Source organism: Oryx dammah, unplaced genomic scaffold, assembly GCF_014754425.2.
Source record: "Oryx dammah isolate SB20612 unplaced genomic scaffold, SCBI_Odam_1.1 HiC_scaffold_16, whole genome shotgun sequence".
NCBI lineage: Eukaryota > Metazoa > Chordata > Mammalia > Artiodactyla > Bovidae > Oryx > Oryx dammah.
The window spans coordinates 46,868,024-46,884,889 of record NW_024070200.1 but is presented as its reverse complement, the minus strand read 5'-3'; the positions used below and the strand labels follow the sequence as shown (position 1 = coordinate 46,884,889).

At 40.4% G+C, this 16,866-nt stretch overlaps 1 protein-coding gene across 1 annotated transcript in view; it reads right to left on the bottom strand.

The window, feature by feature from the left end:
• The window catches only part of IQGAP1 (IQ motif containing GTPase activating protein 1), a 105,661-nt gene that overhangs the window by 48,634 nt on the left and 40,161 nt on the right, over positions 1-16,866 (bottom strand). The window contains exons 5-9 of the mRNA XM_040257475.1: positions 12,196-12,272; positions 5,586-5,653; positions 4,425-4,538; positions 3,468-3,646; positions 2,362-2,446 (exon numbers count right to left, since the gene is read on the bottom strand). Of these exons, the coding sequence (XP_040113409.1) occupies positions 2,362-2,446; positions 3,468-3,646; positions 4,425-4,538; positions 5,586-5,653; positions 12,196-12,272 (523 nt within the window). The remainder of the gene's footprint in view (positions 1-2,361; positions 2,447-3,467; positions 3,647-4,424; positions 4,539-5,585; positions 5,654-12,195; positions 12,273-16,866) is intronic.

Genomic DNA, 16,866 nt, shown 5'->3' with positions numbered 1-16,866 from the left:
GCCATTCCCCACCCCCACCCCCATCACCCTAGTTCGTGGAAAAATTACCTTCCATAAAACTGGTCCTTGGTGCCAAAAAGGTTGGGGACCACTGGTCCGGAACATTATTCACATACTTTCTCCCACTATGCTTTAATTATCTAATTTTTCTTATCCTACTTAACAAAAAAATAAGAACTCTTTCTCATTTTTAACTATTTGGCCTGCAGCTTTCTTCTGGGGCAGCATAATGGCTTCACTGCTTGTTCTCAAGCCCTAGGGAAAGAATCTTATCTATAATTACATTAAGATAATTCTTGGGACCTAAAGTCCCTCTGTCTTCCAACTTTCCCTGACTTTCCCTACTGTTAGGAAAAGACTGTCCCTTTATTGAGAATTCTGCCTTATCCTCACCTCCTTATCTACCCTAAGAACCCCAGTGAAGGGTCATGTACAAACCTTGAGGAAAAGTCATCATTCTTTTCTTTACTCTATGACTGTATTTCACACGTCTCTGGTTGCCTTGAAATTACTCACTGAATTGTTCTTGCCACGTTGCCCTGAAATTATGCATTTGCCTACCTTCCTCACTGAAACATATCTGAGGGAAGTTTTACTATTTTGTTCCTTTGACCACGTAAGAACAATATGCATGGAACACTTTCAAAATACACACATACATTTCTTTCCTTATGAGTTTATAACTAACTCTAACATAATCAGCCAGGTATAGCAATAAAGGCCCCAAACAACCTGGTAGAGAAAAGTCCCTTAGTAAATAAAAGAGTATCTTATGCAGTGAATGCAGCAGGAAATGTGCTGGACTTTCTTCTACAGAGAGAACTAAGTGCAAGGACATTCTGGTTTATACTTGCTGACTAAAGCAGTATTCATACAGATACAGCACAACCAATCACCCACACGTGAATGGAACTACAGCTCTATTCAGAAAGCTATTATCCTAAATGAACCAGAATGGAATGGAACACACAGACTCCTGGTCAGGATTTAGAACTCTCTACCATAAGGAGTTGATAAAATCTATAAATTCTCACCAGTTATTCAGAGCATTAGTACAAGTGAGAAATTAGGATCTCCAAAGAACAGAGAGGACCCTGATGACTATTACTACTATTATTACCATCTTGATCAAAATAAGATAAGGTCAAGTCTGGTTGAATTAATCAAGGTTTTTTTACTTCTTTTGGTGACTCTAACCCTATGCTAGGAATTATGAGGATTTAAAAAGAAGCAGAATTCATAAGTAAACTCAAGTTTAAGTCTATATAAAAGTAAAAAAAAAAAAAGCACTTTAAGACAACAGAGAATTAAATACAAAATCGTGTGGTTAAGCACACAGATGCTGCAGGAGATGTGAAAGGCAAGCATATTGTGAGCCAGGATACACGCTGAGGGGAGAACCGAGCTGAATCTTGAGTGATGGGTATAATTTGGATGAGGTAAGAGATGAGGCGTGAGGGCATTACAGTGGGGCAGTTACATGATTAGCAACAGTAATGATAATATTATTGAGTGTTTACTAAATACGAGCCAATTAACATATATTATCTCATCACGCGTATAATGATTCTATGCCACAGGTGCCCAGTTCCCACAGTGATTAATACAAGGGCAAGAGATCAAATCCCAGGTCTGAACAACTCCAGAGCCACTCTTCATGAGTCATAAAATGAATACAGTGGGCGTGGGAGATGAGTAGGCACATGAGTGTCTACAGAGAGTTGTATGCACGAAGCAGTGCGTTAGGAGCTCCACGAGGCCAGGGAACAGCGTTTTGACTGGCAAGTGGTAAGAAACTGATGCCGGTTCTTTTGCAGAACAGAGACCAAATTAATTCAAGGAATTAATTCTTCAAATTAATTTTTGAGTAACACATACACAAAAATCAAGATGAACAGGACAACCTCATTTCTGTTTAAATATGTTTTGAAGGATATGTTAAAAATACCAAGCATGGTTATTCTTAGGAGTCTAATTTTTTATTTGTGGCTCATTTCTGGATAACTTGTATTACTCTTCAAAAGAAAAACAAAACTAGTATTACTTTAAAAATAGAAAAATAAAATCCCTCTTCAGATTTAAGTGTCTAACACAGGGTGAAAAGAGTGAAACTGCAGCCAAAAACTCCAGTCTGTGAGTTACAACACAAGAGCAGGGGGGGCAGGGGGCAGGGGCGGGGGGCATGCTGCCTGAGGACCATGGTAGCCCAAAGAGAAGACACAGGAACACAAAAGACAGTAAACAGGCAATAGTTCCCAGGCAAACCCACAAGTGCCTGATATAAACTTAAACCATGAACAGATCCACAGGCCCATTATTCAGTGACATTCCTTTAGGGGCCTGACGGGGGCACATACTTACAGTTGACCTTATTTATGTTGCCTTGAATTTCAGCTTGAGTGAGCAGTTCCTCATAAACGTCCCTTTCTCTCTCAGAGCTTTCTGTCTGAAGATGAATAAAAGGTGTAGCTAAATTAGCTGAGGTCTCTAGGAAGACCAAAGAAATACACATGTGTTCCTCCCTCACCACAACAGAGTCAAGAGCAAGGAAGGGTGTGGCTTAAAATCCTTAATAAAGAACAAAGCAGAGTGCTACCTGACTGTGACCAAAAACATAGAAAGGAGATCCACTCGTAAGTAACAAGCTCAAGGGGTTCTTCCAGAATCCGGCAGAAGGAGACACTGGTGAACCCTGCCCTGCTTATCTGGGAGCCTGAATCCCTGTCTCAGACTAGATCTCAGAGCCTCTCACAGGTTTGCACACAATTCAAGAAGAAAGTAGATGTCAAAATAGAATCTAATACTGAAAGACTACATATTGGTAATTCCATTTCATTTATATAAAATTCAAAACAAGATAAGCTAAAGTGATAAAAAATAGACCTGGAGTTGCCAGGGTCAGGGGTGGACAGAGGGAGGTAGTAGAGGTTGACTCTGAAAGGGAGATATGGGAACTTTGTGGGTGGTGGTCACATATCTGTATACACTGGTCAAAACTCATCAAACTATACACTTTACATGGTTGGGTTTTATTATACATCAATTAGTATCTCGATAAAACTGATCTTTAAAATGGAGTCATATTAAATAATGAAAGACTGTAAATCAGTTGTGAAAAGTGAAAGTCGCTCAGTTGTGTTTGACTCTTTGTGACCCCCATGGACTATACAGTCCATGGAGTTCTCCAGGCCAGGATACTGCAGTGGGCAGCCCTTTCCTTCTCCAGGTGATCTTCCCAACCCAGCGATCGAACCCAGGTCTCCCATGTTGCAGGCGGATTCTTTACCAGCTGGGCCACCAGGGAAGCCTGAGAATACTGGAGTGGGTAGCCTATCCCTGCTCCAGCAGATCTTCCCGATGCAGGAATTGAACTGGGGTCTCCTGCACTGCAGGCAGATTCTTTACCAGCTGAGCTACCACAGAAGCCTCTACAGATCAATTAAAAAGAGCAAATGTTCCATTTTTACCCTGTTTTTAGCATTTGCCATTTTGTCCTGTTTGGCCTGGTAAAGTATGTCCTGGTAGGTAGAGGCCAAGCATTCTTCAAGATTCACAAGCATGGCATTGGGATTTTTCAAAGCTGTGAAGGTGTCAGCTGGAATTCTGTGGTCAATAGCTTCATTAATGGCAATAACAGCCGCATGTACTGAAAAAAAAGAATTCAAAACACAGAACACTGAGGTTATATAAAGGATGTACATTACACATTCAAACACGGCAATCCCCCAGCACAAACAGAGGCTGCTTTTCATAGACAGAGGGGTTAGAGGAATCCCCAGACCTTGTGAGCCCTGTCTTTTCCCTAACACAAAAAGTCACAGCTCTGCCTATAATCCACATCTGAAATGCTCAACTGGAATCTTACGGGGAAAACATTCAGTAAGGGACTTTACAGGGAGCATGTGAGCATTTGTTATGGAAATGTTCACCCTTAATTATCATGTAAACTCCATTAGAAGATAAACTAGAAAAGGCATTGAAATGTAAAATTTGTTTTCTAGTGCTTTTACTTTAATCAAACTTATTTGATTTTTTCTCACTTATTTCCAAATAACAGCACAGACAACTGTATAGCAGTGTTTGAAACTATATCTACTGACCTAAAGAAAGAGGTAAGTGTTAGTTGCTCAGTCATGTCTGACTCTTTGCAACTCCATGGACAGTAGCCCACCAGGCTCTTCTGTCCATGGGCTTCTCCAGGCAAGAATACTGGAGAGGGTTGCCATTCCCTTCTCTAGGGGATCTTCCTGACCCAGAGATCGAACTGGGACCTCCTGCTTTGCAAGCAGACTCTCTCTTTACTGTCTGAGCCACTAGACACCTGCTGGCAAAATGCCTCACGTCCAAGACCACCATTATAGTATTAATCATTGAAAGCAGAAGCAACAGCTCCACTTGAACCCATGAAATCCCTCTCTTCTTACATGCGGCTTCATCCACTGACAGCTCATTAGCCAGAATGCCCCCAATCTTGCTAAAGGCAGGCATCTGAATCCCATACTTCTCCAGCTCAATCTTCATGTTGTTGATTTCTTCTTCTACAGGAAAGAATTGAGACCCAAAGGTAAGCACCTTTTCAGGGCTTAGAAGGAAACAGATTCCTTAACCACAAAATGTACTGGATAAAATGGTATCTAACTCTTAGGGTTGTCATAAGGATTTACATAAGATAATATATGGACAGCACTTAACCTGATATCTGGTATATAACATGCATTCAATAGACACAGGAACTATTACTAGTACTATCAAGAGCAGTTTTCCCAAACTGCTACTAATGGCATTTCCTCTAATGAACTTATGAATGGAGTAGCTTTAAAGGGACCTCAAACAAGAAGTGAATCACAAGCCAGTTATCTTAGTCTTTATAATCCAAGTCACTAGCTACTACTAAACAATTCTGTGTCTAAGGCCAGAAGCCAAATGATAAAGGAAACATTTTAAGGTTTGGCCCTTGCCCCGAGTCTGGGGAACAACTTCCCTAGAAGAAAAAGCATCATAGATAAAAGCTGTATTACCAATTTTTAAAACTTCAAGGCCTATAAAATAATCACCAGTTCAAAAAGATTTGAGTCTATTTTACCTTTCACCAATATTCTCCCTGTTCTTTTTCTCCCCAAGCCCCCATCTCTTTAAGGATTTGACTATAGCAAATATACACAGAAACACCCACCCAAATAAACAAAAGTTTTAAAATTAGTAAATTGTCATCTTTGTATCATCTCACCACCCCCACACCACTTCGTTTGCCTACAAATGGTGCTCACTGGAAGGGAAAGGGAAAGACTGTCATAAAGTTTTTCTCACTGTACGTGAACATTTAATATTAGATGTTAATATTCTTTCTAACTTAGATATAAGAAAACGTAGACTTCTCAACCACACCATGTCATAACTGAGAGAGTGGAGCCTGCAACCCCAAGTCCTGTGTTCCTCCCACCACACCAGGAGATGTTCCTCGCGCTTTTTAAAATCTCTGCTGCACAGTGTTTTTAAAGCCCCGCATCTTTAAGACTGGTACAGTTGACTCTCCAGGTTGTTTCCACATAAATCAAGCACTTCCCGGCAGGTCTGGAACTTCTCACCTGTGAAGTCAACCTTTCCGTACAGATCTTGAATCTGAGGAGCCAGGCCTAGTTTGAACAGGTACAAACTAGAAGACATAATATGCAAAAGAGTCAGGACTCCCAGCCGGATGTTCTGCTGCTCTAAAGTCAAAGGGGAAAACCAGCATAAAGAACAGAAGCATTCCAAACATGGAGATTCCCAAGACTTTGCCATATTACACTCAGCAGCTATGATACCTTATCTCAGAGCCTTCTTTTAGTTTTATATAACAAGGAGGTCCTTAAAAGTCACATAATGTAATGCAAAAAGCACTGGGCTGGGAATCAGGAGACACAAGTTTAAGTCCTAGCTCCAGGACAAATCCAATAAGCAATCAGACATTAATATAAATGTTAATATAACAAATATAAGTGAAGTCTCTTCACTTCTGTTTAACTTCCTGTGATCAGTAAGTTTAACTGAAAAGACATTTTAGAAAAGTCTCATGAAAATGACTCAGCAACTCTTACTTAGGCTGAATTCATATTACTGGTGGAAAAGTTTAATTCAGGTACTTTAAGAGTTTTACATAAAGTATATATCATAAATCTTTACTCTTTAAATAAAAATCTCCTAGACTCTAAGCCTCATGAAGTCAGGGTCAATAAAAGTCTTGTTTACCAGTGGCCTACCCAGAGCCTGACATATATTAATAAATAATAATCAATATTTCACAGATGGATGGATGTCTATAAATATGAATCAGATTAACCAGAGACTAAGGCTCTACTGGCTCAGAATAAATTAGATCAGAAAACCACTCCACAGGGATTAACATGAGCAAGACAATGACAGCCTAGTAATGAGAGGAAATTAAAAATATCTAAGAAACAAACCACAGAAACTCAACAAAGTAGCCTACAGCATTTGCAGATAATCTCTACATCTAAATGTTATCTAAATACAAACATGTATCATGTACACTGCATTCACAAAACTGATCAGCATCCAAACTGTATAAGATAAACCCAAATGCATAATCTTAAAAAAATCAAGTATTCTGAAAACACATTAGAATATATACATCCACAGTAACCAATCATTTTCTCAGGTAAGTACAAATACAAATGATACATATACAATTACAGGCTTTTCTTTTCAATAAAATGCTCGAGATGGAAATAAAGTTCCTCTCTCCAAAGATTTTACATTATTCAATACAGTTTCCAAAGTCAAAGAGCTAATAACTTTCTGGTCATGTAATATGCTTCTTCATGTACTTTCCCTGTACAGTATGTTCCATCTACATTCTAAATTAGTAAAAATATTTTTCTCCAGAAACTTCTTCCTCTTTTATTTCTACTGTAGAATAAGAAAGTGGTTGCCACACTTCAACAAAAGCTTAAGCATGTTACTTTCACAGCCCCAACAAGAGTGAGTTCCTAACGTCTTCAATGATAATCAAAGGCATCACAATTCTATCACTAGTTGCTGTAAAAAGCAGAGAAGGGAAGCTGAAAGCAGAAGGGCATCATTCTGCTTTTATCTCATTTTAATTACTAGGAATATTTTAAGGACATGCTGGAACTATAAATGGAATCATAATGGCCACTTGGGTCCTCTTATTCAGCCTCGAAAGCACTTAGTTCAGTTCAGTTCAATTCAGTCACTCAGTCGTGTCCAACTCTTTGGGACCCCATGAATGGCAGCACGCCAGGCCTCCCAGTCCATCACCAACTCCCGGAGTTCACTCAAACTCATGTCCATCGAGTCAGTGATGCCATCCAGCCATCTCATCCTTGGTTGTCCCCTTTTCCTCCTGCCCCCAATCCCTCCCAGCATCAGAGTCTTTTCCAATGAGTCAACTCTTCGCATGAGGTGGCCAAAGTACTGGAGCTTCAGCTTTAGAATCATTCCCTCCAAAGAACACCCAGGCTGATCTCCTTCAGAATGGACTGGTTGGATCTCCTTGCAGTCCAAGGGACTCTCAGGAGTCTTCTCCAACACCACAGTTCAAAACTATCAATTTTTTGGTGCTCAGCTTTCTTCACAGTCCAACTCTCACATCCATACATGACCACTGGAAAAACCATAGCCTTGACTAGATGGACCTTTGTGGGCAAAGTAATGTCTCTGCTTTTCAATATACTATCTAGGTTGGTCATAACTTTTCTTCCAAGGAGTAAGCATCTTTTAATTTCATGGCTGCAGTCACCATCTGCAGTGATTTTGGAGCCCAAAAAAATAAAGTCTGACACTGTTTCTACTGTTTCCCCATCTATTTCCCATGAAGTGATGGAACCAGATGCCATGATCTTCGTTTTCTGAATGTTGAGCTTTAAGCCAACTTTTTTGCTCTCCTCTTTCACTTTCATCAAGAGGCTCTTTAGTTCCTCTTCACTTTCTGCCATAAGGGTGGTGTCATCTGCATATGTGAGGTTATTGATATTTCTCCTGGCAATCTTGATTCCAGTGTGTGCTTCTTCCAGCCCAGCATTTCTCGTGATGTACTCTGCATGTAAGTTAAATAAGCAGGGTGACAATACACAGCCTTGACGCACTCCTTTTCCTATTTGCAACCAGTTTGTTGGGTTCCATGTTGTTCCATGTTCGAAAGCACTTAAACTCACAGCTAAAACTTAAAAATCCTAACAATAAACATCACTTTCAGTTTTTGTTCCTGGCCTCCTATGCTTGCTTTCACAAATAAGCTGTCAGCTACCTATCACAATCAGCCTGTAATTGAGTTCAGATTTCTTTTCTTTTCTTTTCCTATTTAAGTTATACTCTATAGCAATGAGAAGCTTGTGTCAGCCTATCTGGATTCTGATTATCATCAATGACTGTGAAAGTGAAAGTGAAGTCACTCAATCGTGTCCACTCTTTGCGATCCCTATGGACTATATAGCCCACCATGCTCCTCCATCCATGGAATTTTCTAGGCAAGAGTACTGGAGTGGGTTGCCATTTCCTTCTCCAGGGGATCTTCCCAACCCAGGGATCAAACCCAGGTCTCCTGCATTGCAGGCAGATGCTTTACCGTCTGAGCCACCAGGGAATACAAATCAATGACTGTACAGTAACCTATGAAGGAAATCACTATGCTAATCTCAAAGATCACTAACAAATGCTCTTAAACACAGCAGGTGATGAGGAAACAGAATCTAGGCCCACATCCTTTACCTAAATTCTCTGGGCCAAATACTAATTTAGGATTTCTCAGAAAAGTTGTACAGTGTATGCAGCATTATAAAACACCCCCAGCAAGTCTTGGGGAAGCACCCCTAATCAAATACATTACCTTTTCTGCAGAAAAACATCTGAATAATCACATTAAGTAGATATACATCTATGTAATCTCAATTAATACTGATCAGATCTTGCCAACAAATGAGTTTGAACTGAACCAAAACTCACAGAGTTTTTAGCATGTTTTTTTGAATTTAAGATAAAGGATTATGGGCCAATTTAACCCCAAAGTGAATTCTTAAAAAGATAAAGCATGTGGGTAGGGAATGGAAAGGAAGTATACAAATACATCTGGAATAATGGAGAAGTAGGGTCTTATCTGAGAGTGGAGTGTACCCTACAAGAGTAATTTAGTCTGACTTAAGTACAGTGACTACCTCAGGAATAACGCCAGTCAAGACTTGGGGCGGTGAGGGGGTGGGGACAGATGGCAGGAAGGGGGAAAACAAGGAGATAATGCTTCTTTATCACTATTGATCCAAAAGGGAAACAGTGCCTCACCCAAAACAGGCAAGTGAAGTGAGGGGCCTTGAACACTGTCCTGTGAGGGTAAACAAGAGCCTCACGCACTTAGAGATACTGCCTACATATTATCAAGAGTGGCCAACCCACCCCTCAGGAAAAACAGGGAGGAAAGAAATTGTAAATCACCAACCGGGACACACTGCTGTGTATATACTTTCTAAGCCTATTGAAGAGAAATGGAGAACAATAGCAGGCTTCCTCCCTTTCTCATTCTGATTCCATCATGAGAAAGGCTCAGTTAGTTCTTCAGTCTCTGTTCAGGGGAAGTGAGGGCCTGGGACCCAGGTTACATGGCAGAGAGTCGTAGCTACTACAGACCTAGCAGAGAGGAACTCTGCCGGCTTAGCTCCTCTGCCTGCCAACTTCAGATATCCATGGTGGGTACTGCCTTCACAAGATTATCCACATCGACAGGCCTCACGGAACCCTGAGCTGATTTTAGCTCAGACATATACATCTGAAATAGCTACATTCTGAAAATTCTCTGACTTATCACCTATTCCTAAACAAAGTTTTTAAATCCTCATTTTACCATTGTCTGTCCAACATTAGGCCATGTACCTTTGAGAGAATAAAAAAAAAGAATGCATGATGTCTGTCACTAAGATGCTAATAAATATAATAGGAAGAAAAGATATGAAAGAAGGAATATATAACTACACACACAAAACAAACAAACAAACAAACAAAAATCCAGAGGCTTAGAAAAAAATAAAAGCTGTCATTGGAGAAACTTCACCAAGAAAGTGAGAACTGAACTGAAATGTGACTGGATAAGCAGAGACAAACATGAAGAGAGCTTTGATAAAGACAAAGTACCATTTCCTTTTTCACTGACAGGGCACAAATTATCCCCTTGGGCTGGAGAAAGGGAGGAAGATTTGCTATAATGTATAAGTTGGACACACACATTTACTGTGGTTATATACCAGGCATCTAAGTACTAACAACATAAAGATAAAGAACAAAGGAAATACTTCTTGCCCCTAAAGAGTCCACAAGATAGCCAAGCAGAAACAGTAATCAGAGGACAATGTAACAAGTAAGATAAGTGGAGTGAGAGGTATGTTACAAAATGCTAAAGGAACACAAAGATGGTAAGCAGCTAACTCTGCTTCAGAAGGAAAAAGCAAGAGAAGATACTTATAGCAGCATCCTGAGGTGGCACCCAGGGAAGAGCATAAGTTAAACCAGGGAGAAAAGGGCATTTTAGGCAGAGGAAACAGCAGAACCAAAGGCATGAGACACTAGAGCACAGATACACGTGAGGGAATGACTAGAGGTGACACTACAAAGGACTCATCAAAGCATTTTATGAGCTGTCTGGTGAGACGAAGGCTGTTTCGGAAAGACAGCTCTGAACGCAGCATAAGAGACGGACCAGAAGGTAGAGAGCCTGGGGAGGGAACCTCTGAAGGGGTTAATGCATCCATCAGTCCACACAAGAGGTCTACCAGCCCTCAGTTACATTCTCTCTTTTACGGGTTTCATGCTGACTTCAGTGATACCTGGGGTCTGGCACACATTTGATCAAGAAACTGGAGACAGCAGGCTTCCTGTACAACAACAACATCATACATACATTCACATATACAGTTAACATTTATCAGGGGCATACACAGGATGCCATATATAAAGAACAGCCCAAGCGAAAAGAGATCTCATACTCACTGTTCCTTCTTATGCTCACCCACTTGTGTCACCTTCTGGTTTAGTCCTATGGCCATCCAGTAAATCTAAGCCACTCTACCAGCACCTACTCCCCTCCCATCCTACCCCGCCCCCCTCCGGACAGATCGCCTCCTCCCTCCAATTTAGTATTGTGTTCCTTCTAAGGGCTGAGGACCTGAAATTAAGTCATCTTCCAAATTTACTATGAAACTGAGAAAAAAAATTATACCTTGTTTCAATTCCTATTTATTATATTTGCATTGTCATAAAAATTATTTAAGGAACAAATGACTTGTCAAGATCCTGGATAACTAAACAAATTATCAATCAACCATTTGATAATTGCTGGTACTATGTTACCGATCAGTATCAAGACATAGAGTATTATGTTCAGAAAGACTCACAAACTTAGAGAACGAACTTATGGTTGCTAAGGTGGAAAGGCGGGGGGAAGGTATAGTTCGGGAGCTTGGGATGGACATGTATACACTGCTATATTTAAAATGGGTAACCAACAAGGACCTACTATATATATAGCACACGGAACTCTGCTCAATGTTATGTGGTGGCCTGGATGGGATGAAGCTTTGAGGGAGAACGGATACATGTATATGTATGGCTGAGACCCTTCATGTTCACCAAAAACTATGACAACATTGTTAACTGGCTATACTCCACTACTGAATCAAGAGTTTAAAAAAAAGACACAGTGTATTTTGTAATTCAGTTTATCAGGTTGAAACAAAATGGTAAACAGTAAGTTTTCAAATATATATAGTTTTTTATAATTTTAAGAGATTTTAATTTAAAAGAAAGGGGCTATATCTCAAATGAAATGCATAGTTCAGAGAAATATGGCTCACATAATAATGTTACATTAATTTCAGGTATATAGCATAATATGATCACCATAGTAAGTCCAGTTAACTTCCATCACCACACATAATTACAATTTTTTTTCTTGTAATGAGAACTTTTAAGATCTACTCTCTTAGCCACTTTCAAATACATAATACAGTATTATTAACTATAGTCACCATGGTGTACCTTACATTCCCAGGACCTGTTTATTTTATAACAGAGAGTTTGTACCTTTTGACCACCTTCACTCATTTCACCCACTCCCAAATCCCCACCTCTGGCAACTACCAATCTGTGTTCTATATCTATATACTGGTTATTCTACCAAGAAAACCCTATTACCTCAGTGCATGAATACAGTAGATACATCTTGGCATGTTCTTTCGATCATAGATGTCTGTAGTTTCTGGATAAAAAATCTAAGGAGAAATAAAAGTAGAGTCAGGTATGCATCCATTTGGTTTCATTTAATCATTCACCAGCCATCACTAATAGAAGTAAAACTTTGGACAATTAGCAAAGATCGTCAGTGTTCCCCAAATAACTTCATTAGGGTGAACAGACAATTCACCATAAGCAATGTAAGGAATCAACCTTACTAATGTAGGAATCACCCCTGAATATTCATTGGAAGGAATTCATTGGAAGCTGAAGCTCTAACACTTTGGCTACCTGACACTAGGAGCTGACTCACTAGAAAAGACCCTGAGGCTGAGAAAGATTGAAGGCAAAAGGAGAAGAGGGCAGCAGCAGAGGACGAGATGGTTAGATAGCATCACTGACTCAACGGACATGAATTTGAGCAAACTCCAGGAGACAGTGAGAGACAGGGAAGCCTGGCGCGCTGCAGCCATGGGGTCGCAGAGTTGGACACGACTGAGCACCATCACCACTCCCACAATACCCATGGCTCCCAATAAGAAATAGCTGTGCACCAAAGAGAGATGGGATGTACCAGAATCACCTCTTTCGATAATTTTAAAACTTTATATGCTCATTTCCTAAGACTAAAATGTCTTCCCCTGAACAGTGAAAATCCTGGTCAAAGTCAGTCATCCTTCCCCCAAAGTATTACAGAATCCATTTTAGAAAGTAATAGAAAAAAAAGGTTGGTTAGATAGGACAGAGACAGATTATGAGGACTTTGACAGTCAGACCAGTTTGAACTTGATATGCAGGCCTCAGAGAAGTCCTAGCTTCGAAGCCAAAGCTAAAAACAGAACCTCAGGAAGATCTGACTGCAGACAAGACACAGAATACAGTGAATAGTGAAGAGATTGAAGCTGGAGAAACCAGGCTGGGAGGTGGTTTCAACAGATAAAACAGACACTACAAACAACTGAGGAAGGCTTGGGGAAAGACTCTGTTTAGGAGTCCAAGGAAACTCCAAGGCCTTGAGCCTGGATGACTGGGAAAATGATGACATGGTACCACTTACACAGAGGAGAAGTTCACTCGGGAGAAAAGGGAGGTTTAGTTTTAGATACGAGCAAGTCCAAGAGATAGAAAGCTATCCACAGAGAAATGTCCAGTAGCCAATTGAAGATGCTGTGTTTATCGTAAAGCAAAGAGTCTTCAAAACAACTGAAACCATGAGAATGAGAGAATGTGGCTAAAAACAGAACTGCATCTTAAGGAATGCCCACTAGGATATAGAAGGTAGAAAAGCTGAAGAAAACAGAGGACTATCAGGCAGATTAAAAACCATGGTGTGGTGGGGGAGGTGGGAGGGGGTTCGGGATTGGGAACACGTGTACACCCGTGGTGGATTCATGTTGATGTGTTGCAAAACCAATACAATATCATAAAGTAAAAATAAAATAAAATAAAATAAAAATAAAATAAAATAAATAAAAAAGCAAAAATAATAACATGCTTCATGGAGGAGCTGGCCAACAGCACCAATTATAATAAAGAGTCAAGTGGATAAAAATTGAAAAATTATATTAAGTCTCTATAAGTAGTTTGTATGTACCACATAAAAAGAGTAGGAAAGACATCCCAATAAAACTATATATGTGTTGATATACGGCAGAAACCAACACAATATTGTAAATCAATCATCATCCAACTAAAAATAAATAAATTTTAAAAAATACTATATAGGTATTGTCAATTATCGATCACACATTATATTATGGGCAAAAACACATTTTTTAGGCTAAGCATCTTTAGTCTACATTACTCAGAAATCTTCTGGACTTAAATCCTACAGAGCAAGGCTAATAGCCACGGGCTCAGGCACTTCAGCTGTGTCCGACTCTTTGCGGCCTCATGGACTGTAGCCTGCCAGGCTCCTCTGTGCATGGGAATTCTCCAGGCAAGAATAGGGGAGTGGGTTGCCATTCCTTTCTACAATTGTTCTGACAGCCTTTGGGGAAATTCTGTTTGTTGAGACTGTGGTTCAGGACAACGCACTACTGTTAGTAAACAAAAAAGGTAATAAAATTAAATTATTAAAAAGGCATTTTTATAGTAAAAATACTATTAGCAAGAGCAATTATTAACAAAGCTCTTAGTATCATTCAAAAAGGTTAAACTGTCATTGCCCATTGGGCATACTATCTAAAAAACAGGAACAGGAAGTTACAGGTGCGCAGAGAGGCCTAGTGGCTGTAAGAGCATGACGTATTGCATTTCCTGACATGTGTGGGGCTTAATTCTCAAATGTACCAGTGCAGGGAAGAGAGCTTCAGCACTTTGCTCTGAACAAAAGAGGACACAAGCTAGTCTTCAGCCAAGACGTAGCTCTGAGTTAAACTCAACTCAACAGGCATGTGTGCAACAGTGAGCTGAGCACTCCACAAAATGCCAAACGCTCATTTCCCAGTGGCTTCAGCCACCTTCTAATACTCTACACTTCTTCTGAATCTTTCTTTGGTTACAAAAATTTAGACTCCACAGGAAAGTATAAATAGAATGAAAAAACCACCCCTTAACTCCATCACACAGAAATGAAAACTATTTCTGTCTGCAGATTTTTCCCAAGAACACTCTATTTTTAGACAAAAATCCTGACCTCATCTAAGCCAGAACACAAAGTTGTATAATCTTAGCCTGATTTTATTTTTCACTTAACACATCACAGTTAGGTATACAAATTGACATCATCCTTTTTCAATGGCAGCAGTAGTATTTGACGGGCTGTAACATGGTTAATACCTGGAGTGAAGGAACATGCGGTTTGCTATCAATTTTTTACATCATAAGCAATGCTGGAAAGCCTTACATAATATTTTTTTGTGCTTGTCTAATTTTTTTTCTTTTTTTTATTTTGAGCTGGTGGGGTGTGGGTGGGGATAAATTCCTAGAAGGAGAATTCTTAAGTCAAAGGATAGTGGGGGTGGGGGGAATAAAAGCTGTCCTTGCCTCTAATAGTTATACTACATCATGGCCTCTATGGCAATTCAAGGTAGGACTGGGTGGCTAGTTGTATGATCACCACCCAGGTCAGTAATTCTCTTGCTTTCTGTACATCGCCTGCTCAACCAGTCCCTTATTCACCTATACCCTATTCATATGACTGACATTCCCTCTTAACTGTACAGCCTGATCAGCAAATGCTAGTGACTGTTCTAATCTTTAGATCAGAATGGCTCCACGATGCTAGTTTATCATAGGGAAGACTTCTGCTCGAGGGGCCAAGAGGGACGTGCTCCACTGCTGCTTTCCCTGGGCCAAAGTAAGTGGTAAACAACCCCCCATCTGCGCCACCAACAGCAAAGCCTGCTGCCACGTTCTGTCTGCTGTCTGTGACCCACGGCAGGGTGTTACTCCAGAGCTTGCTCCAGACATGGAAGATCCCCTATCCAATAAACCAGGGATGTCTCTGTTGCTGTCTCTGGGCTCTTCCTTCAGTCTCAAAGCTGGGCAACTACAAGGCCTGCCAGCCTGTGAGGTGCAGCCCAACATTTGAGATAGCAATTTCACTAAGAGCAGCACTAAACAAACTCAGGAGCAAAAATGCTCAAAGATGCCTACTCCCATATCAAAAGCACCGCCGTGGACTTCCCTGGTGGCACAGCAGAGAAGAATCTGCTTGCCAATGTATCGGACTCCGGTTTGATGTCTGGTCCGGGAAGATTCCACCTGTCATGGAGCAACTAAGCCCGTGTGCCACAACTACCAAGCCTGTGCTCTAGAGCCCGGGAGCTCCACCTACTGAGCCCACATGCCGCAACTATTGCAGCCCCCATGCCTAGAGCCTGCGCTCTGCAACAAGAGAAGCCCCCGCAGTGAGAAACCACACACTGCAACTAGAGAGTAGCCCCTGCTCTCTTCAACTAGAGAAAGCCCGAGAGCAGCCACGAAGACTCAGTGCAGCCAAAAACAAAGCTACAGCCACCATTCCAAACCTAAAATGTAGAAGTTAAATATGTGTCACTTTTCTGCCATCAATTATACCTCAGAAAGCTGTCATAAAAACAAACTACAGCCATCGCCAAGACCAGACATAAGAAGTCAACAGCATATGGCCTACACAATCTGAAATATAAAATAAACCCTTCATACTCCCCAGTTAGTTATTCAAAAGCTGGAAAATTATGTTTCTAAAATATTTCCTTATGTTTCCTAAAGTCAGACCTGAATGTAGCAATTCTGTGAACCAACAAAATCCACTGAATTGCGTACTTTAAAATGGTGAATTTCATGGCACGTGATTCCCACCCCCGACCCCCGCCCCTTCCCTGACTACACCTCAAGGCTTGTAGGATCTTAGTTCCCCAAAAAGGGATTGAACCTGAATGTCCTGAGTCCTAACCACTGGACCACCAAGGAATTCCCTCATGGTATGAGACTTTTAACGTTTATAATTTGGTGTAGTAAAAGTAAAGGACATCATAGGGAATTTCTCTAGGGTAAGGTGAAGCAGGGATGAGAAATATAAAAGAAAAAGAACAAAGCTAATTCCTAAAACAAACTGGAGAGATCCTTTAGCATTCAAAAAAGAAAAAAAAAATTACACACACATATACACATATATAAAACACCAATTGAAGATAATTTTATATG